Source organism: Cucurbita pepo, chromosome LG01 (assembly GCF_002806865.2).
Source record: "Cucurbita pepo subsp. pepo cultivar mu-cu-16 chromosome LG01, ASM280686v2, whole genome shotgun sequence".
Taxonomy (NCBI): Eukaryota; Viridiplantae; Streptophyta; class Magnoliopsida; order Cucurbitales; family Cucurbitaceae; genus Cucurbita; species Cucurbita pepo.
Window position 1 is genome coordinate 10,156,317 of NC_036638.1, and position 21,963 is coordinate 10,178,279.

General features: G+C 39.2%; 2 protein-coding genes across 5 annotated transcripts in view; one reads left to right on the top strand and one right to left on the bottom strand.

The window, feature by feature from the left end:
• Nucleotides 1-247: 247 nt before the first annotated feature.
• LOC111811140 lies at nt 248-3,214 on the top strand. Its single transcript, XM_023697884.1, has one exon. The coding sequence runs from the start codon at nt 248-250 to the stop codon at nt 3,212-3,214; it is 2,967 nt and encodes a 988-aa protein (XP_023553652.1).
• A 16,841-nt stretch (nt 3,215-20,055) lies between these two features.
• LOC111805321 (homeobox-DDT domain protein RLT3) overlaps nt 20,056-21,963 on the bottom strand; it is a 16,251-nt gene continuing 14,343 nt past the window's right edge. For 2 of the 4 annotated variants that reach the window (XM_023690341.1, XM_023690367.1), the window contains 3 exons: nt 21,584-21,688; nt 21,232-21,446; nt 20,056-20,425 (listed from right to left, as the gene is read on the bottom strand). In XM_023690341.1, the coding sequence (XP_023546109.1) occupies nt 21,252-21,446; nt 21,584-21,688 (300 nt within the window). In that variant the 3' untranslated portion in view covers nt 20,056-20,425; nt 21,232-21,251. Of the gene's footprint in view, nt 20,436-21,228; nt 21,447-21,583; nt 21,689-21,963 lie in introns of all 4 variants that reach the window. The other 2 variants (XM_023690350.1, XM_023690359.1) reach the window with 2 other exon arrangements.

Below are 21,963 nucleotides of genomic sequence, written 5' to 3' on the forward strand. Positions count from 1 at the left end.
TTATGTGTTGAGTGTGCTGTCTATTCACTTTGAATTACACTTTGCTCTATAACATAGCTTATCTCACATCCCGATTTGTTTTTTGGAGTGTGATTTGTGTGTGCTCAATTGTGAGGGTGAGTTTGTAAGGGAATGACACATTGATTCGAGTGTTGAGTGCTAAACACGAGTGAACTACATTTACGAGTGAATACACGTGAGGGAGCGCTTGTGAGGTCCTTTTTTTCTTTTACCTTTCTTTTGTAGCATGGAAAATCCAGACGACAATACTGACATTACTGATGCACGATTGAGAGAGGCACAACAACGAACCATGAAAAGACTAATTCGAGGAATAGAAGAGTTGACTGATCGAATAGGAAGATTGGAGATTCAGAATCAAGCTCGACAGAGGATTCCACTACCTGCACCCTCAACCGATACATATGAGGGCGACAATTCTGATCACCACGAGGATAATCCACATGCGGTTGGTCATGGCTTGATGCGAGGGCGAGACCATGGAAGAAGGTATCATAATTTACAACAACGAGTTCCTTATGATGATAGAATTGATCGTAACGTGGGGAGCATCAAATTAAAACTTCCCAAGTTTTATGGCAAAACCGATCCAGAGGAGTACCTTGAGTGGGAGAAAACGATAGAGTCGGTGTTCAAGTGTCATAATTTTAGTGATAAAAAGAAGGTACTGTTATGCATTGCTCAATTCAAACAATATGCTCAAATTTGGTGGGATAAATTGATGTCAAGTAGGAGAAGAAACCTTGAAGCACCAATTGATTCATGGTACGAGTTCAAAGAGTCCATGAGGAAGCGTTTTGTTCCACAATATTTTCAACGGGACATGGCGCAAAAGCTTCAAGCATTGAAACAAGGACGCAAGTCTGTGGAAGATTATTACAAGGAGATGGATACATTGATGGATCGACTTGATCTCGATGAGGACATGGAGGCTCTCATGGCGCGGTTTCTTAATGGGTTAAACACAGAGATTGCAGACAAGACTGATTTACAGCCTTATTCTAATATTGAGGAGTTGTTGCACATTGCAATTAAGATCGAGAGGCAAATCCAAAGAAGATCTCAACGGTATTCTTCTAAAACTTTTCCCAATTCTACTTCTACATGGAAAAAGGATAGTAAGAACATTGATTATAAGCATAGAAATCCAGAGATTAATGAGAAGCCTCAAGCTAAATTTGAGAAAGGGGAGAGTTCTAGAACAGGGAAAGAAAAAGTAGAAAAGTCTAATGTTCGAAATAGGGATTTAAAGTGTTGGAGATGTCAAGGGGTAGGACACTATAGTAGAGATTGCCCAAATGCAAGAATTATGACCATCAAGGAGGGAGAAATTGTTACGGATGACGAGGCACATGACGACATAAATGAGGAAACTGATGAGAGTGAGGAGTTTAGCGAAGAGGACCCTACACATATATCTTTGGTTACTCGACGAGCTCTAAACACCCACATTAAGGAGGACGGCCTAGACCAAAGAGAGAACTTGTTTCAAACTCGTTGTCTTGTTCAATCTGTACCTTGTAGTGTTGTCATTGATAGCGGTAGTTGCACCAATGTTGTGAGTTCCATTCTGGTCAAAAGACTTAATTTGAAGACACAACCACATCCAAGACCCTACAAGCTTCAATGGTTGAATGATTGTGGGGAAGTACGGGTAACTCAACAAACTCTTGTTTCATTTACTATTGGAAAATATGTTGATGATGTTTTATGTGATGTTGTATCCATGCATGTTGGAGATTTACTACTGGGGAGGCCATGGCAATTTGATCGTCGGGTAATGTATGATGGGTATGCAAATCGATACTCTTTTACTCACAATGGTAGAAAAACTACTCTTGTTCCATTGTCTCCAAAAGATGTATTTATTGATCATTGCAAACTTGAAAAGAAAAGGCAAGAGGCTGATGCAAAAGCAGAGATTGAAAAAGAATCAAGTGAAAAAATGAGCTTGAGTGAAAAGCAAGAGAGTAACACTCAGCCTAGAGAAAAAAAAGAGAGAAAAGCCAAATCAGTAAGCTTGTATGTTAGATCAAGTGAGGCTAGGAATGTTTTGCTCTCTAACCAGACTATTCTTGTACTTATGTGCAAGGGGTCTTGTTACTTTACTAACATGCTTAACCCTTCTTTGCCTAGTGATTTTGTTGTGCTTTTGCAAGAGTTTGAAGATTTATTTTCTGAGGAGATGCCTAGTAGTTTGCCACCACTTAGAGGGATTGAACACAAGATTGACTTCATTCCTGGCGCGCCCATTCCAAACCGACCAGCATATAGGACTAATCCAAAGGAGGCTGAAGAGATACAAAGGCAAGTAAGTGAACTCCTTGCTAAAGGGTATGTACGTGAAAGTTTGAGTCCTTGTTCTGTTCCAGTTATTCTTGTACCTAAGAAAGATGGTTCTTGGCGTATGTGTGTTGATTGTAGGGCTATAAACAAGATAACTATAAAGTATAGGCATCCAATTCCTAGATTAGATGATATGCTTGATGAATTGCATGGATGTAGTCTTTTTACTAAGATTGATTTAAAATCGGGTTATCATCAAATTCGCATGCATATTGGGGATGAGTGGAAAACAGCTTTTAAAACCAAGTATGGTCTTTATGAATGGTTGGTTATGCCTTTTGGATTAACTAATGCACCTAGTACATTCATGAGACTAATGAACCATGTCTTACGAGAATACTTAGGTAAGTTTGTGGTTGTTTATTTTGATGACATCCTTGTTTACTCTAAATCTTTAGATGATCATATTACCCATGTACGCAATGTTTTGACTACTTTAAGAAATGAATGTTTGTATGTAAATTTAAAGAAATGTAGCTTTTGCATGGAAAAAGTTAACTTTCTTGGGTTTGTAGTTTCATCTAATGGTGTTGAGGTTGATGAGGAGAAAGTGAAGGCTATAAAAGAGTGGCCTACACCTAAAAATGTAAGTGAGGTAAGAAGTTTTCATGGTCTTGCAAGTTTCTACCGTAGGTTCATTAAGAATTTTAGTACAATTGCTTCACCCTTGAATGAACTTGTTAAGAAAAATGTATCTTTTATATGGGAAAAAGATCAAGAACTTGCTTTTACTACTTTGAAAGAAAAATTGAGTTATGCTCCCTTGCTTACGTTACCTAATTTTGAGTCTACTTTTGAAATTGAATGTGATGCTAGTGGAGTAGGGATAGGTGCTGTATTAATGTAAAATCAAAGACCTTTAATGTTCTTTAGTGAGAAGTTGACTGGTGCATCTTTGAGGTATCCTACTTATGACAAAGAGCTTTATGCTTTGGTTCGTGTATTGCAAACCTGACAACATTATCTTTGGCCTAAAGAGTTCATTATTCATACGGATCATGAAGTTTAAAGCATTTGAGATACAAAATAAACTCAACAGACGACATGCTAAGTGGTTAGAATTTATTGAAACATTCCCTTATGTCATAAAATATAAACAAGGTAAGGAGAACATTGTTGCAGATGCTTTATCACGAAGGTATGTCCTCCTCAATACTTTGAATGCTAGGTTGTTGGGTTTTGAACACATAAAGGATTTGTATCAACATGACATGTTCTTTGCTCCTTTTGTTGAATCTTGTGAAAAAGGACTCATTGTGGATAATTACTTGTTGTTAGATGGATTTTTGTTCCGAAAAGGCAAACTTTGCATACCATCTTGTTCCATACGTGAGCTACTTGTGAGGGAAGCTCATGGAGGTGGTTTAATGGCACACCATGGAGTTTCTAAAACTTATGATATGCTGTCTGAACATTTTTTTTGGCCTAAAATGAGACATGATGTTCATAAAGTTTGTGCTCGTTGCATAGCATGTAAACAAGCTAAGTCTAGGCTTCAACCACATGGTTTATACTCCCCATTACCAGTTCCTAATGGTCCTTGGATTGATATATCAATGGATTTTGTTTTAGGTTTACCTAGGACTAGGAAAGGTTATGATAGCATCTTTGTTGTGGTTGATCGATTTAGTAAAATTGCTCATTTTATTCCTTGTTACAAAACTGATGATGCAAAACATATTGCTGACTTGTTCTTTAGGAAAGTTGTACGATTGCATGGCATTCCTAAAAGCATCGTTAGTGATCGTGATGTAAAATTTTTAAGCCACTTTTGGCGTGTTTTATGGGGTAGGTTAGGAACTAAGCTAGTATATTCAACTACTTGTCATCCTCAAACGGGTGGACAAACTGAAGTTGTTAACAGAACCATGACTGCTATGCTTAGGGCTATTATTAATAAGAATCTTAATACTTTGGGAGGATTGTTTGCCATTTATAGAATTTGCATATAATAGTCATAGCACTACTAAATGCACACCTTTTGAAATTGTTTATGGCTTTAATCCTTTAACCCCATTGACTTGTTACCTATACCGTCAAAAGAGTTTGTGAATTTTGATGCAAATGTCAAGGTTGAGTTTGTTCATAAACTGCACAAGCAAGTAAAAGAACAAATTGAGAAACAAAATTCCAAGGTTGCCACTCGAATTAATAAAGGACGTAAGATTGTCATCTTCAAGCCAAGAGATTGGGTTTGGGTGCATTTTCGAAAAGAAAGATTTCCTACTCAAAGAAAATCTAAGCTTTTACCACGAAGAGATAGACCTTTACAAGTTCTTGAGCGCATCAACGACAATGCTTATAAAATTTATTTACCAGGTAAGTACGGTGTTAGTGCAACTTTTAATGTTGTTGATTTCAGTTCTTTTGATGTAGGTGATGGCTTGGATTCGAGGACGAATCCTTCTCAAGAGGGGGAGAATGATATGAACCACGACCAAGGAATTTCCATACCTCAATGTCCAATTACAAGGACGAGAGCCAAGAAGCTACAACAAATCTTATATAGTTATATTCAAACTATGGTGAGCTCATCAAAGAAAATTCTAGAAGACGTTGGAGATCTCCCTTATATGTTATGCAAAGTTGAGCTTCAAGAAAGATATGAATTAAATGCACTTTAAGGTGCATTTAATGAACTCCGTTGAATTTATGAAACTAGTCCAAGGATGACTAATAAGCACATTTTATTAATTGCATTATTTAATTATAGTTTAACTATTTGTTTGTTATATTGAATCTAGTTTTAAATATAGAAGTTAAGGTTATATTGTAACTCACATAGGTTACTATATTCCACCATTAATTAGCTATTTTAAACCTATTATTCCACCATTAACTAGCCATTTTAATACGGAGGTGATGGGTATTTCTCATTTACTAGCCCATTTAATTTGGAAGTTATGTATCACATAGGTTAAGGTTGTAAAGGCTATATAAAGCCTCATTTTCTTTGATTAGACATCAGATTTGGAATTAAGAATAGAATTTATATTTTAGCTCTGTTGAGAGCTAAACTTTCTTTGCAAATTCTTGTGTTTAGAACTTGCATGCTAGAGTCATTCAAGTGGTATTGATCTAACCTCTTGTGGAGTGATTCGAATCACGAGTTTAGAAACGAGTTTTCTTTACTCTTGATTTTGATCATCAAGGTAATCCGTTCCATACTTTCCCTTGGGTTGATTTCCATATTATTATCTTTTTTTTTTTTTTTGGTTCTTGTTTAGGACATTTTTATCAAAGGTCACGTCATAATTTCTTAGAACTTTTTATTCTTGTCATCTAAAAATCTGTACTCGAACTTGTCAGAGTCATAGTCAATAAAGTAGTACTTAACAATCTTGACACCAAGCTTGTCTCTCTTCTCTAGATCAACGTGAACATACGCAGTGCAATCAAAAGTTCCCAAGTGATAGTACTTAGTTCTTTTCTTGTTCATATCTTTTTTGGCAATTTGAACTCCAAGGTACTGACAACCCTCTATTGATCAAATAGGTCATTGTATTCACAACATCAGCCCACAATATCTTTGGTAGTCTAGAATGAATCCTAATGCTCCTTGTCCGTCCATTCAATGTTATGTCTTTGGTAGTCTTGTCTATCAGAAACTATCATCATTAATTTAATTCCCTCAGTTGCACAGAATGTTTTAAATTCTTACTTGTCGTACTCTCCTTGTAATAACCCAAAAATTAGAAGGAAAAAAAAAAAAAAACAGAGAAGTTGTCTCACATCGCTTAAAACTTAGAAGTTGGGGTCTGGCCTCCACTATAAAAGGGAGGTCCCTCACTTCATTTTAGCATCCCACTTAAACGGTTAAAAAAGAATACCGTTTTTTACGGCTCAAGGCCAGCATTTTTGGCTTAACTGGCTTGGGTCTGATACGCATGACCCCTTTCCTTCTAGTTTCAATTCTTTGGAAGCATTTAAGGTTAGTACGACTGCCCTTTGGCTAGTTAAAAATTTGCAATCGAGTTTAAATTATTTATGCATAATTAGGCTTAGTTAGTTTAAATTATTAGGAGTAAGTTTTGTTAGGATCGCACAACAATGCACACACTCGATCTAGATGAACACAGAGAACATGATAGAGAAAATGTAAGTAGAACTCTGGCTAAATGATTTATATTGATGACTTAAGTATGTACACAAAGAGAATATAGAGAATACAAAAATTACATCTTCAAAGCTCTAAAGATGAGATATATATATATATATATATATGGTTTAGCTTGTTATATTTAGCTTTACCAGATATAACCATCTATTATATATAACTATTTATGACAAATAATTTTAATTCATTTACCAAATATAGCTTTACTATGTATAAGGTTCACTTAGTTATAAATAAGCCGAAGTCTCCCTAACCTAACAAGTTTTATATAAGGTTCACTTAGTTATAAATAAGCCGAAGTCTCCCTAACCTAACAAGTTTTATGCATAATTAGGCTTAACTAGTTTAAATTATTAGGAATAAATTTAAAATTATTTTATGCAAAATTAGATTAGTCAATTATCACAATAGTTCTAATTTATGATTGTTGGACTTCTTAGGTAGAATTAAATTTCAGAGAGCAGCGTTAAGTAGCGCTAGCATCAAGTAGTCATAGTAGCTTCGGCCTAGGCCAGCCAAGTAAGTGGCCCTATCATCGTTTGGTTATAATTGTGTGCTTTATGATGACATGTGCCCGTGGCTTCGCATGTGTTATATGTCCGTATATGCAAACTATTATGAAATGATATGTATATGTTTTATGATACGTGAATGTTATGTTGTACTTGATGAATTGATATGTTTATGATATGAAATGTTAAGATATGATATGTTGAAGACATGCTCATGATATGTTATGTGACTGTTATGATATATGATAGATATGTGCATGATCTAGATTGTTATGTTTGAAAGCATGAAAACGTTAGGATAGTCATCATAGGAAAATAGACTGATATGCATAGGTCTCATTCATGAAATTGTATGTGTTTGCATTGAACCCCAATAGAGGGGTCACTTACTGAGTATTTCTTAAAATACTAAAGCCACATGCTACTTCTATTTTAGGTAAAGGCAAGACATCCCTGTATGGCTGACGATGGCATCACACGAGACCATGACACATGCATAGGGTAGATTCATTTATTTTTCTAGACTTAGTGTAACGACCCGAGAAAAAAAAAGAAAAAAGAAAAAAACTGAGCACCGGAAAACTCGCGAGTTTTCCGGCGACCGCCAAGTTACACGGACCCCATGCGAAATGACAACCACACCTCGCTCAGCCTTCAGCCCACGACTCCTAGAATCGATCAGAGTACCTGGAACATAGAGAAAAGGACGAAAATACGAGAGAGATAGAAAGAGAGAGAGAGAGAGAGAGATTTCGAATAACGTTGGCGAGTTTCCAATTCCTCCAACGAGCCCCAAACCACCCTAAAAACGACGCCAAATGCTCAGTTACTACCACGAGAAGGATCCCTAACGAAAGAACAATAACTCAAGGTACGTTTTGTACCTTTTCATAAGCGTTGTCGTCGGTAACCGAGGTCGGAAAATTGGATTTTCCTAAATGTTCTTAGATACATTTAGGAACTTTTAGGTCGCTAAACTCCCAGAAAGAAAAGAAGGACGACAAACAAAGAGGAAAAGGAAGAAATAGGACTGAAATCGGCAACGAAAACGCAGCAGAAAGGAGAGAGAAAACGTGCCAAAAAATCTGCCGAGTCGAGTAAGGAAGACGAGATCCACGGATCCGGGTCAACCCAAACCCAAAACTCGAGAGAGCCACCCCAACTTCTTTCCCTCGGCCTTTACCTTTGGCCCAGTCCAACTACAGCGACCCAAACCTCAAACTAGCCTAGAAGCTACGGTTTAGCTGAACCAACCCGAGACCAGACCCACGGTCCAATCGAACCCGCCTACAACCCAAAACACTTGCGACCCAGCCAAGTAAGCTAAGACCCAACGTTTAGTCTGGCCCAGTAGCCTTTTGCAGCCCGCGACCCGCGGCTCTACCCAACGTTACCGTACGACGTGGCTCATTCTGCTACTGCCACGTGTCACATAGCGACACAAGCGGTCCTTTGGCTCGGCTTGGCGCAAACGGCTCGGGCTCCCTCCAGTGACGCTCCGGCAGCTCCCAGCGGCTGTCAGGCTCGGCTCACCTATTTTTGGCCCGATTTCCACTGTTTCGACGCTCTTGAACCTTGTTTCGACCCCGATTAAGGTATCTGAGGCTGTTGTCGAGCTGTATTTCACATTTATTGAATTATTGGTAAATTAATTGTGAAATACTAATGGAAGGTGGTGAACGGTGGGATAGGAAACAAACCCCGGCAACGTAGGAAGCAGCTCTCACGGAACGGGAGCTTACGTTTAGCTAATTAGGGAATACTTCGGCTAAGGCCAACCAAATAAGTGGTCATACTATAGGATAGGCTAAAGATTGTTTGAATTATGATGATGTGTGAGTATGATGTTGTGATGTAATGTTTGTTAAATGTACGCTATTTAAGTTTCGATGCATGACGTACATGTTATATTTGATGCACCTAATGGCTTCTATGATGAGTATGATGTATGCATGACGATGTTATTAACATGATGATGTTTTCCATGTTGAACATGCCTTATGATGTTGTTTGCCATATTGCATCATATCGTTAGATCGACATAGGACACAACCCTAAGAGTATGAAAATGATATTAATGTAAATATCCACGAGCATGTGTTACATAGTGTAACCAAGAGATGAGACTAGAGGGTTGGTTCAGAAGAGATGTATAATAGGACTTAGAGGGACCTCATGCATATTGTATGTTCATAAGCATAGGGCTACTTTCCCTAGAGATGATGAGTGCGGACGCGCACCGTATGATGAGCGCGAATGCGCACAGGTGCGAATGCACATAGATGAGAGTGTTCATGAGGCGCATGACACTATGGGGTTCCACTGACCTCTGAACGTCGCTACAGATTAGCTTGACTAGAGGGTCCAGGGGGTGTGCGAGCGCCCTGGAGATTCACACTCGCACGTGTGAGTCGTGTGTAGGGAAGTATTACAGATCCAATTTGTCCGAGACTTGAGACCACCCTTNACTGGGCCTATTTCCAAAGAACCCTATCACATGGTGCCAGCAGAGTTGAAGGAACTCAAGGCGCAATTACAAGACTTACTGGATAAAGGGTTCATTCGACCTAGCGTATTCCACTAGGGTGCGCAAGTGTTGTTTGTTTAAAAGAATGACGGATTGATGCATCTGTNTTGCATGTGTTTGCATTAGCATGGCCCCTATAATGGGGTCACGTACTGAGTATTTCGAGAAATACTCAGGCCGTGTGCCATTTTATTTTTCAGGTAAAGGCAAGGCTCCCATGTACGGTTGATGGTGGCATCGTGATTTGAGACTGTGGCGCGTGCATAGGATAGTTGCATATTTAAAATTCCTAGTCTTGGTTAGGATGGGGTGTTTATGATAAGATAAGGAATCAATACANACAAATACCCTATGCTAGAATATAAGACTTAATCGATCAACTTAGAGAGGCAATGCTATTTTCTAAGATAGATATGCGGTCATGTTACCATTAAATAAAGAGTAAAGGAAAAGACGTACCAAAGATAGTAGTTAGAACAAGGTACGATCACTACGAGTTCGTAGTGATGTCATTTGGCCTCACCAATGCTCCNTTGAAGTATATTGTATGATTGATGTCTCTTGGTTCATATCAGTTTACGTTTCATTTATTTAAATTATTTAAGTTATAATTATTTTATCTTATTTTGAACTCCAGCATGATGTTTGAAACACGTAAGTTCGACGGTGTTTTCTAATGTTTTANATGAACCGAGTGTTCAAGGACTGTCTAGACACTTTTGTGATCTCATTGATGACATCCTAGTGTACTGGAAAATAGATCTAGAACACCAGGAACACCTCCAAAAATTCCTAACCACCCTAAGAGAGAATAAGTTGTACGCCAACTTCTCCAAGTGCGAATTTGGCTATGACAAGTCTCTTTCTTAGGACACGTGGTGTCAANTATGAGACGTTAGTAGCGACTCTAGATATGTGGAAATTTAGGATTGTTACAGTTGGTATCATGATATGTGGAAATNAACGCCCAACTACGGTAACAGAAGTAAGGAGTTTCCTAGGATTGGCGGGATACTATGGAAGGTTCGTGCAGGACTTTGTTAGAATATACTCGCCTTTAACAAAGCTAAGANATATTACTGAAATTGTTGTGATATTTCACGTATTTTTTTAAGAGTATGATGTGATGTGTTGCATGCTGAGTGATTTTATTTCCNTTTGTTAGAATATACTCGCCTTTAACAAAGCTAAGAAAAAAAGGGGTACCATTTAGATGGGATGATGCTTGTGAGGCAAGCTTGCAGAACCTAAAAGAGAAATTGGTAACTGCCTNGTAATGAGCCTTAGACTTAAGAGATGCTATCTTGGTTTCTAGGACCATGCTACCTAGATCACACCAAAGAGTAAGACGAGAAAGGGGATCGCCTCCTGTTAGAGGTAGCGGATGAGGTGAGGCTGAAGAGAGCCAACCTCATGAAGGATCAGAGACATAATTTGAATTAGAATCCTTATTGCATGTATGGTTGGCAAGCACCCCTGCGANTGAAAGGACTGGGATGTGTATTAATGCAACACGGCAAGGTTGCCGCATATGCATCTCGTCAACTTAAGGAATACGAAAAGAACTACCCTACCCTCNACCTAGTAACTAAGGATAAAGTAAAGAATGGCCAAGTAATAGAAGTCGACCAAACTCTAAGCGTAGACCTAATAGTAGTAAAGATGGCCGACTTCGACATAATACTAGGCATGGATTGACTAGATTCAAACCGTGCTAGTATAGATTGTCGCANCAAATTTTTACCGACCACAAAAATTTAAAATACTTCTTCACCCAGAAAGAGTTAAATATGAGGCAAAGAAGGTGGTTAGAATTGGTGAAGGATTATGATGTAGATATCCAGTACCACCCTAGAAAAGCAAACGTGATCGCAGATGCCTTGAATNCCAAGTAATAGAAGTCGACCAAACTCTAAGCGTAGACCTAATAGTAGTAAAGATGGCCGACTTCGACATAATACTAGGCATGGATTGACTAGATTCAAACCGTGCTAGTATAGATTGTCGCAAAAAAAAAAGTGATATTCTCACCACCGGTGAGACCTAGCTTTAAATTTAAATGCACAAGTACCGGGACTACCCCAAAGGTAGTCTCGATGATGAAAGCAAAGAGATTAGTTCAACAAGGCGGTTGGACCATATTAGCAGGTGTCGTAGACGTAAGAGGAAAAAAAAAGACCCTAGAAAACGTGCAATAGTAAACTAGTTCCTAGATGTACTTCCTGACGAACTACCTGAAATACCCCTTTCTCGAGCGGTCGACTTTGTCATCGAACTCGAACCAGGAACTGGGCCTATTTCCAAAGAACCCTATCACNACCACCCTAGAAAAGCAAACGTGATCGCAGATGCCTTGAATAGGAAGATGGTCCACTCGTCGGCCCTCATTACGAGGGAAGTAAGGGTACAAAGAGAATTTGATCGAGCCAACATAGCGGTAGCGACCGAGGGAGTCATAGCACAACTGACCTGACTCACGGTACAACCTACGCTTAGGCAGAGAATTATTACCTCCCAACGAGAGGATCCTAACCTATAGAAAGTCCGGTAGATGGATTCTCGAAGTCCTCAGATGAAGGACTATTGTATCAGGAACGCTTATGTGTTCCGGCAATAGAAGATTTAAGGAAAGAGATATTGACGGAAGCTTACAACTCGCCATTTTCCATGCATCCAGGAGGTACTAAGATGTACCAAGATTTATGTAACGCCCTTAATTTTCTAAACCTAATTAGTGACATTACCCATGCATACATAATTCATTACGTGGAAGCTCATCGTAAATAACCTTAGAAAAACATAACAAAGTCTTTCATAAAGATTCATAAATCCAAAACAACCTATCTCCAAAAATAAACCTTCAATAACTGAATTCAAAGATAAATCTAAATATAGCAATACTCAATGCTATAACTTAAAACCGTCCAATAAATGTAAACTCCTAAAAATATCCCATCTCCAACTTCCATGGTGTCCTCAGCTCCGCCGTCAACCGTACATTGGCGTCTTGCCTTTACCTGAAAAAATGTTGGTAGCACGTGGCTTGAGTATTTTATGAAATACTCAGTAAGTCACCCCACTGTTGGGGTTAGGAATGCAAACACATGCAACATATGAGTGGGACCTAACTTTTCATAAACTTTTTATAGCCTTGGGCGCTTTTCTATTCCGGGCAGGGTTGGGTGTGTGGTACTCCTTCACACACGGCCCATGTACGCGTACATGGACCCACCAGGCGGGCTCGTATACAAACTCCCTGGGCCTGACTTGGTCGGGCACACGTGTTACACGTTGCCAGACACCACAGAACAGAAAAGGGCCTGTATGATATCATGGTGAACATAAATATCGTAATTCATTCTTTCGTATCATAAAGGGGCTGATGCACGTGACATACATATATGCATGAGGTCCCTTAACATATCTAATATAGCATTACATAAGCAGTGCTAACATCGCATATACGTTTCTTACATTACATGACATCTCACATGACTTACATTACATGACATATTACATAACATGAACGCACATTCCAGTTGCATAAATATCTCATGACATGACTCGATAATACTACGTGTATCCATGACATCGATCAATATTTTCATGACATATATTAATATCATTCATAACTTCACATAACATAAACAGTCAACAGTCAACATAACCTATTACGTTTCATAGCATAAACAGTCACATAATTCATACATCATATAATCATATCACATAATAAAACATGGTGCTTGCAGGGGCCACAGGGCACGCACCATCATACAACACATAATAGTAAACTAACTCCAACAGTAAGGTCACTTACCTCGATGGCCTTGGTTGAAGTCACTCACAACGAGCTAATCCCAGCGGTTAAATACGTCCTATGATAACCACAAAAAAACTTAGGAACCTTTCATAACATACCCTAGCTAAACATCATGCTATTTATCAAAATAAACTCCCAACACAATCTGTCTTTGACGGTTGGGAACCATACTAACCTCGGATGGTAAAACTAAGGGCAGAAACGGCTTCGAAAGGGCCAAAAATCAAGGAATTGATATATTATAGTGATACCGAGCCGCCAAGCCGAGCTGCTGAGCCGACCAATCAAGCCACCAAGTCGAGCCGTGGGATTTGACGAAGCTGAGCCGCGGGGTTTGACGGAGCCGAGCCGCCGTACACGTCAAGCCGAGCGGAGAGCATGCGTGCGGAGCTGAGACCAAGGCCGCAACGCGCGTCCGTGTTGGGCCGAAACGCACAGGGCCCGCGTTCGTTCCGTGGGCTGGTTTAGAGGCCGAAAGTGAAACCCGACCCGTTTCCTTCGTCTTCCTTAACGAAAATCTCGTGAAAACCCTAATCATTGCTGCGCCGCCAACGACGACGTCACAACCCCGATTCTGACGATGCGACGACACCCCTCCCCTATTCCGAAGAAAACCCAGCGAACCACCCCACACGTTTTTCTTGGCTAACCGTCTCGATTTTTCCGTACTCTCAGATACCCTCGAAGACTCAAAAAAAGTTTGGAGAGCAAAAGTCGTTTCCAAGGAAGGAGGAGAGTTGAATATAGGAATATAAAAGGTCTGTATGACTTTTCCATTAAGGTAATAACTTTCTTGTTTAAAATTGTACCTTTTCCGGCGAGAATAAATGCATAACATAATATCTTGTCATTTATAGAAATAAAAATGAAATCTTAACCAAATGAGGTAAAAATGGAAGATCTGAATCGTTACAATTTAAAACAACACTTTTGGTGGGAGAGCATGAAGAGAGATGTGGCCGAGTTTGTGAGCAAGGGCTTAGTTTGTCAACAAGTGAAAGCTCTAAGACAAAAGGCGGCGGGGTTGTTGCAGCCCCTAAGCATACCAGAGTGGAAGTGAGAAAACATAGCGATGGACTTCGTAGTAGGATTGCGCAAAATGCCCAAAGGCTATACAATGATTTGGGTAGTTGTCGATAAGTTGACCAAGTCGGCACACTTTCTACCTGGGAAAGCTACATATACGGTTGACAATTGGGCACAACTATAAGTGAAAGAGATAGTAAGACTACATGGAGTCCCAGTGTCTATAGTGTCGGATCGGGATCCACGCTTTATGTCAGCGTTTGGTGCGGACTTCAAAAAGCATCGGATACCTGCCTCGACTTTAGTACCGCCTTTCACCCCCAAACAGATGGACAAACGGAGCATTTAAACCAAATTCTAGAGGACATGTTGCGCGCTTGCGTACTAGATTTTAAGGGAAGTTGAGATTCCAAACTCCACCTGATGGAATTCTCATATAACAACAGCTTCCAAGCAAAGCAACTATTGGAATTGCACCGTTTGAGGCTCTGTACGGGAAACAGTGTAGGTCCCCACTATGTTGGGACGGAGTAGGAGAGAGAGAGTTAGTAGGACCCGAGCTGGTTCGACTCACCAATGAGACTATCCAGAAAATTCGAGCGAGGATGCGTACCGCTCAAAGTAGACGGAAAAGTAAGGCGTAAAAGCCTGGAGTTTGAGATAGAGAACCCAGTATTCCTCAAGGTGGCACCTATGAAAGGTGTGTTGAGATTCGGACTTAAGGGCAAGTTAAGTCCTAAATTCATTGGACCATTCGAGATCCTAGAGCAAGTTGGTCTAGTAGCGTATAAGTTAGCCCTACCTCCAGCCCTCTCAGGAGTACATGATGTATTTCACGTGTCGATGCTAAGAAAGTACATTATGGACCCTATCCACGTAGTAGACTACGAACCACTCCAACTCAATGAAGATCTGAGCTACGAGGAAAAACCAGTAAAAATCTTAGCTAGAGAAGTAAAAACCTTATGCAACAAGAGCATTGCGTTCGTTAAGGTACTATGGTGGAATCACCACAGTGAGGAAGTCACGTGGGAGCGTGGGAACGAAATAAGAGAAAAATACCCAGAGTTAGTACAAGATTTTGAGACTTTCGAGGACGAAAGTTCTTTTTAGGGGTAGATAATGTAACGACCTGAGAAAAAAAAGAAAAAAAAAACTTAGTCCTCGGAAAACTAGTGAGTTTTCTGGCGACCGCCAAGTTTCACGGACCCCATGCGAAACGACAGCCACACCTCGCTCAGCCTTCAACCCACGACTCCCAGAATCGATCAGAGTACTTGCAAACAAAGAAAAGGACGAAAATACGAGAGAGAGAGAGAGAGAGAGAGATTTCGAATAATGTCGGCGAATTTCCAATTCCTCCGACGAGCCCCAAACCACCCTAAAACCGACGCCAAACGTTCAGTTACCACCACGAGAAGGATCCCTAACGAAAGCACAATAACTCAAGGTACGTTTTGTACCTTTTCGTAAGCGCCGTTGTCGATAACCGAGGTCAAAAAATTGGGTTTTCCTAAACGTTCTTACATCTGTGGTTTTAGGAACTTTTAGGCCGCAAAACTCCCAGAAAGAAAAGAAGGACGACAAACAAAGAGGAAAAGGAAGAAAGAGGATTGAAATTGGCAACGGAAACGCCGCGAAAAGGAGAGAGAAAATGCACTGAAAAATTGGCCAAAGTCGGGTAAGGAAGACGAGATCCACGGATTCGGGTCAACCCGAACCCAAAACTCGAGAGAGCCAGCCCGACTTCTTTCCCTCGGCCTCTGCCTTTGGCCCAGCCCAACTACAGCGGCCCAAACCTCAACCCAGCCCAGAAGCTATGGTTCAGTTGAACCAACCCGAGACCAGACCAACGGTCCAATCGAAGCGGCTTGCAACCTAAAACATTACGACCCAGCCCAGTAAGCCGTGGCCCAACATTAGTCTGGCCTAGTAGCCTTCTACAGCTCGCGACTCGAATCGGATTGTGACCCGCGGCTCGACCCGATGCTACCGCACGACGTGGCTCGTTTTGCTGCTGCCACATGTCACATAGCGGCACAGGAGGTCCCTCGGGCTCCCTCCGGTGATGTTCTAGTGGCTCCCAGTGGCTGTTCGACTCGGCTCACCTGTTTTCAGCCCGGTTTCCATTGTTTCGACCCTCCCGGACCTGGTTTTGGCCCTCCCGGGCCTAGTTTCAGCCCCGATTAAGGTATCTGAGGCCGTTGTAGAGCCATATTTCACATTTATTAAATTATTGGTAAATTAATTGTGAAATACTAACAGAAGGTGGCGAAAGGTGTGATAGGAAACAAACTCTGGTAACGTAGAAAGTAGCTCTCACGGAATGGGAGCTTACGTTTAGCTATTTAGGGAGTACTTCGGCTAAGGCCAACCAAGTAAGTGGCCTTACTATAGGATAGGCTAAAGATTGTTTGAATTATGATGATGTGTGAGTATGACGTTGTGATGTGATGTCGGTTAAATGTACACTATTTATGTTTCGATGTATGACGTACATGTTATATTTGATGCACCTAATGGCTTCTATGGTGAGTATGATGTATGCATGACGATGTTATTAACATGATGATGTTTTCCATGTTGAACATGTCTTATGATGTTGTTTGCCATATTGCATCATGTCGTTAGATCGACATAGGACACAACCCTAAGAGTATGAAAATGATATTAATGTAAATATCCACGAGCACGTGTTACATAGTGTAACCAAGAGATGAGATTAGAGGGTTGTATCATAAGAAATGTATAATTGGACTTAGAGGGACCTCATGCATATTGTATGTTCATAAGCATAAGGCTACTTTCCCTAGAGATGATGAGTGCGGACGCGCACCGTATGATGAGCGCGAATGCGCACAGGTGCAAATGCACATAGATGAGGGTGTTCATGAGGCACATGACACTATGGGGTTCCGCTGACCTCCGAACATTGCTATAGATTAGCTTGACTAGAGGGTCCAGGGGGTGTGCGAGCGCCCTGGGGATTCACACTCACACGTGTGAGTCGTGTGTAGGGAAGTACTACACATCCAATTTGTCCGAGACTGGAGGCCACCCTTAAGATGATTAGAGATAGGTCCCTAATTCATGGTTGCATGTATTTGCATTAGCATGGCCCCTATAGTGGGGTCACTTACCGAGTATTTCTTCGAAATACTCAGGCCGTGTGCCATTTTTTTTTCAGGTAAAGGCAAGACTCCTATGTACGGTTGACAATGGCATCGTGATTAGAGACTGTGACGCGTGCATAGAATAGTTGCATATTTAAAATTCCTAGTCTTGATTAGGATAGAGTGTTTGCATTTCATTTATTTAAATTATTTAATTTGTAATTATTTTATCTTATTTTGAACTCCAGCATGATGTTTGAAACACGTAAGTTCGGCAATGTTTTCTAATGTTTTAACGTATTCTGAAGTTTTAAATTTTTCCGCTAATAAAGATGAGCATTCTTAGAGTTATATTCTGCATTAGAGATGAGCATGAGATGTTAGTGGCGACTCTAGATATGTGAAAATTTAGGGTCGTTACACTTAGGCTAGAATATGATGTTTTTAATTTAAATGTTTATTTATTTTATTTAGTCTTTCATTGTGTCGTTTTGAAGATATTTTTTAACAGTTAAGTCCATGACAGTGTTTTAGGATGAAGTTTATGTTTTATGAAAAAGTTTGTTTATTTCTGCATAGAAATGATTACGCTATGATGATGGTAGCAACTCTAGGTAAGTAGAAATCTAGGGTCGTTACACTCCTCCACTATCAGACCTCAAACATTTGATTTGTGAGCCGATGTTATTTTTCAACTTCAGCTTTTCACTTCTTGAAGGTGGCAAATACATGTGACTTGTGTTTCAAGAAATAAACTCATACCTTTCTGATGAAATCATTGATAAATGTGATGTAGAATTTTGATCCACCAAGTGATGGAACTGGAGATGATTTCCAAGCATCTATATGAACCATTTCCAACCGCATTTTCTTCGATTCTTTGACAGCCTTTGTGAAGCTAACTTGTTTCTGTTTGCCAATAACGTAGCTCTCACAAAGACTTATATCAACAGATTTCAGACCTTCTAAAACTCGTTTGAACCAACATTTTCATTCCTTTGATGCTCATATGTCCAAGTTTATTGTGTCATAGACATGATTGGAAGTACTCTCCGCAACAACCATGTTTATATACCCTGTCGTGATGTATAAGGTTCCAGATTTTGTACCATGTGCTATCACCATGGCACCCTTCACAATCTTCCACGAACTCTTCCCAAGCTCTATCACATAACCTGTGCTATCCAACTGACCAATAGAGATCAAGTGCTTCTTTAATGTCCCTTGATTTATTAGTAGAGTTTGTATGCTGACGTTCCCTTCCCTTCAATTTCCAAGGTTTTGTTGTTGACAAGATACACATTCCCAAAATTTGGTGATTTTAAATTTTGAAACAATTCTTTACTTGGAGACGAATGAAACGATGCACTTGAACCCAAATCCCAGGATTCAGCCGGGCTATCCACACCAAGAACTAGAGCATCCTTAATATCTTCGGTTGAATTTGCAGAATCATCATCATCTCCAGATTTGTGATTTTGTTTCCTCTCTAGGTTTTGATACATATTTGACAACGACTTCAATAAATCTGACATTGTCTTCTCATTTAAGATGTTGAATGCCACATTTCTGAACAATGTCAATTGGATCAACACTAAAGCCTGTCGATCCTTTTGCTTGCACTACTTCGTGGTCATGGTATCCAGTTTCACCCTCGGTTGGGTTCGTGAAGATCTTTATGATACAGATAATTTTCAATCCGCATCTTCAAAAAATCGAAATCAAATCCATCAAATTTCTCAATTTTAATCTTTGAGCTTTCCATCTTCACAGATCGTGATGATCTCACCTAACACTGATACTAGTTGTTAGGATCATACAACAACACACACTAGATCTAGATAAACACAAAGAACAAGAGAGAGAAAATGCAATAAGGTATATTGGTTAAAGGTTTATATTGATGACTTTAAGGATATACAATAAGAAGGAATACTGAAAATATAGAAAGTACCTCTTCAAAACACTACATAAGAGGTATATATGGTATATATATGATTCAGTTTAGTGTACATAGTTCTAACATAGTTCTAACAGATATAATCATTTAATATGTATAACTATTGACCATATATATAGGTTGATTAGATATAGCATTTTACTATAGATGGTTGTTTACTATATATGACCATGTACTTTAGAATGTACTTTAGATGTGAATAACCATGCACATTTTCTAGATTCTAACTTAGAAATTCCAATGCACTTTCAATATATGTTCATGGCATTGGGATCTTGCATCGAAGGGTATTCGAACTATTGTGGTTGGCGTTAACTTACCTACTAAAATATCGCCCATCTCCACCTAGGATCCCAACATCAGAATTACATTTTTGTCTAAATTCCAGAGTAAGCGGGATTCTAGAGGTGGGATTTCGTTAGTGATTCTTTTAGACCCACATTTTTTATACAAAAGAGCAACCTCTGCATAAAAAAATTAATAGTTACGATGCTACGAGAATTTAACCTTGAAACTTCTAAAACCATAAATCGTCAAATTAAAACTAAAGCATAAGCTAGAACCAAAAAAGCAAAATTGCTGCCAACAAATAAAGATCGAAGCAGGCAATTAGTAGGATGATGAACACCTGCATAATATTAGAGAAAGTAGAGAAAGAGGGAAGCAGGTTGGCTATCTTATTATTGAACATCCTCGAGTGTAGTTGCAATGAACACTACTACAACTACTACCTCACTCGGGCCAACCCATTGCTAAAACTTAATCAACCTAAAAATGAATGCACAAGACAGCTGCACCAAAAATCTGTCTTAAATGCCCTAATAATATGAAACATTGCCTTCCCATTGCAAATTCGCATTAACCCGAAAGTGATGCCTAATGCTTACATATCGCTTTGTTGGTAACCTGTACAAATTCTTCGAATAGGGGTTGAGTTGGGTTGGTGTGTTCGGAGTATCTATCTCTAGCCTCTACTTTTTTACCTGAAACATCCAGTAAATTAAACAAAAAGATAAGTGACCACACTATAAACGACTTAAAATGAAGAATCACATCCAAAATAACTTTAAAAATAAACTTTGGGGTAGGTTTTAGTTACGCAAGAAGTTTCATTTATACCGTTAAAATAAAAAAAAACGTGACTATTAATGTGTAAAAATTGGAAAGCATTCGCATCATTCATATAAAATTGTAAATTGACATGACATTTATGTATAAAAATTAATATTGAACACGATTTCAATGATATATCTTAAGATATAATAAATAGTAACAACAATCATAATCTATCACGTACGCTTTCTAATTTTGACACATGAGTTGCCATGTCAGTTTCCATTCTTTATTTTAACAAAAAAGATATTTTCAGTACAATTTTAAAATATAAAGTTACTTTTTAAAACAAATTTCATACGTAAAAATATAACTTTTCAAAGTCTAAAGGCATAGTCGAAACCTATACTAAAGTTCGAGAGCATGTCCTATAATTTCACCCCAAAAACAAAAAGAAAAGAATGATATGCTAGGTAGAATTGTGTTCTTGGCTTCTCTAAATGAGCTACCTAGACCAAACCCTACGCCAATCATCTCCCCTTTTGCTCAAGCAAATTGGAATTTCGTAAAAAAGAAAGGAAGGGAAATAAAGGCAGAGATTATTTGTTCTGTACTTGTTCTGATCAGTAAAATTATTTATTGAAAGTATATGTAAATAAATAGATATTATCACAAAACGCATTGTAATATGGCATTAAACCTAGGGATATAGGAGCTGCGAAGGGTTAATAGTTACCTCTGCGAGTGGCTTGGCTTCTAGCTGCCTTTCAGATCCTTCCACAAAAAGCAATTAAGGAAGGCATCCAATTTAACCAACCAGAACGCAAGAGCAGAGGTCGTTTGAGGCAAGGACGCAAACGACGCTAAAGTATCTCGAAAATCGACCGAAGAACCTTCTGGGAAATTATAGAACCAATCTTCATTCATGGCACCAACAAAATCAGCAACCACCTGTTCAAATCAAACATAAAAAACCAAACTATGTTTACCGCATATTATTGACACTACAATTCCTAATGATTACAAGCACAAACAGAATATTAAAAATATAAGTCAATATTAAACCAGAAAAATAAATAATAAAAAACCTGCAAAAGTTCTGTCAAAGAGGAAGTGCGCCTTAGCCGTTTGATCCACAACTTATGAGCTGATTTAGTCCAAGCTCCAACCATGGCACCCTCCGGCATTACAGACTACAAGAAAAATAGGCGGATCAAATGATTTAAAACCACTAGCAATTAGTTATACACATCAACCGAAACATAAAAGCAGGACGACGCAAATGCGTGGCAAACAGAAATATTCGAGACCGTGGAAAACGAAGAAAAATTAAAGAATGATGGGTAGTTTCTTCTCTTGTAGAGTTTTGTTTTCTTTGTAGCACGCGGGGGTTGTCTACCCGGACCGTAATGGTTCTCCTTTTTGTGAGTAATATAATATCCCCCCCCCCCCCCAAAAAAAAAAAAAA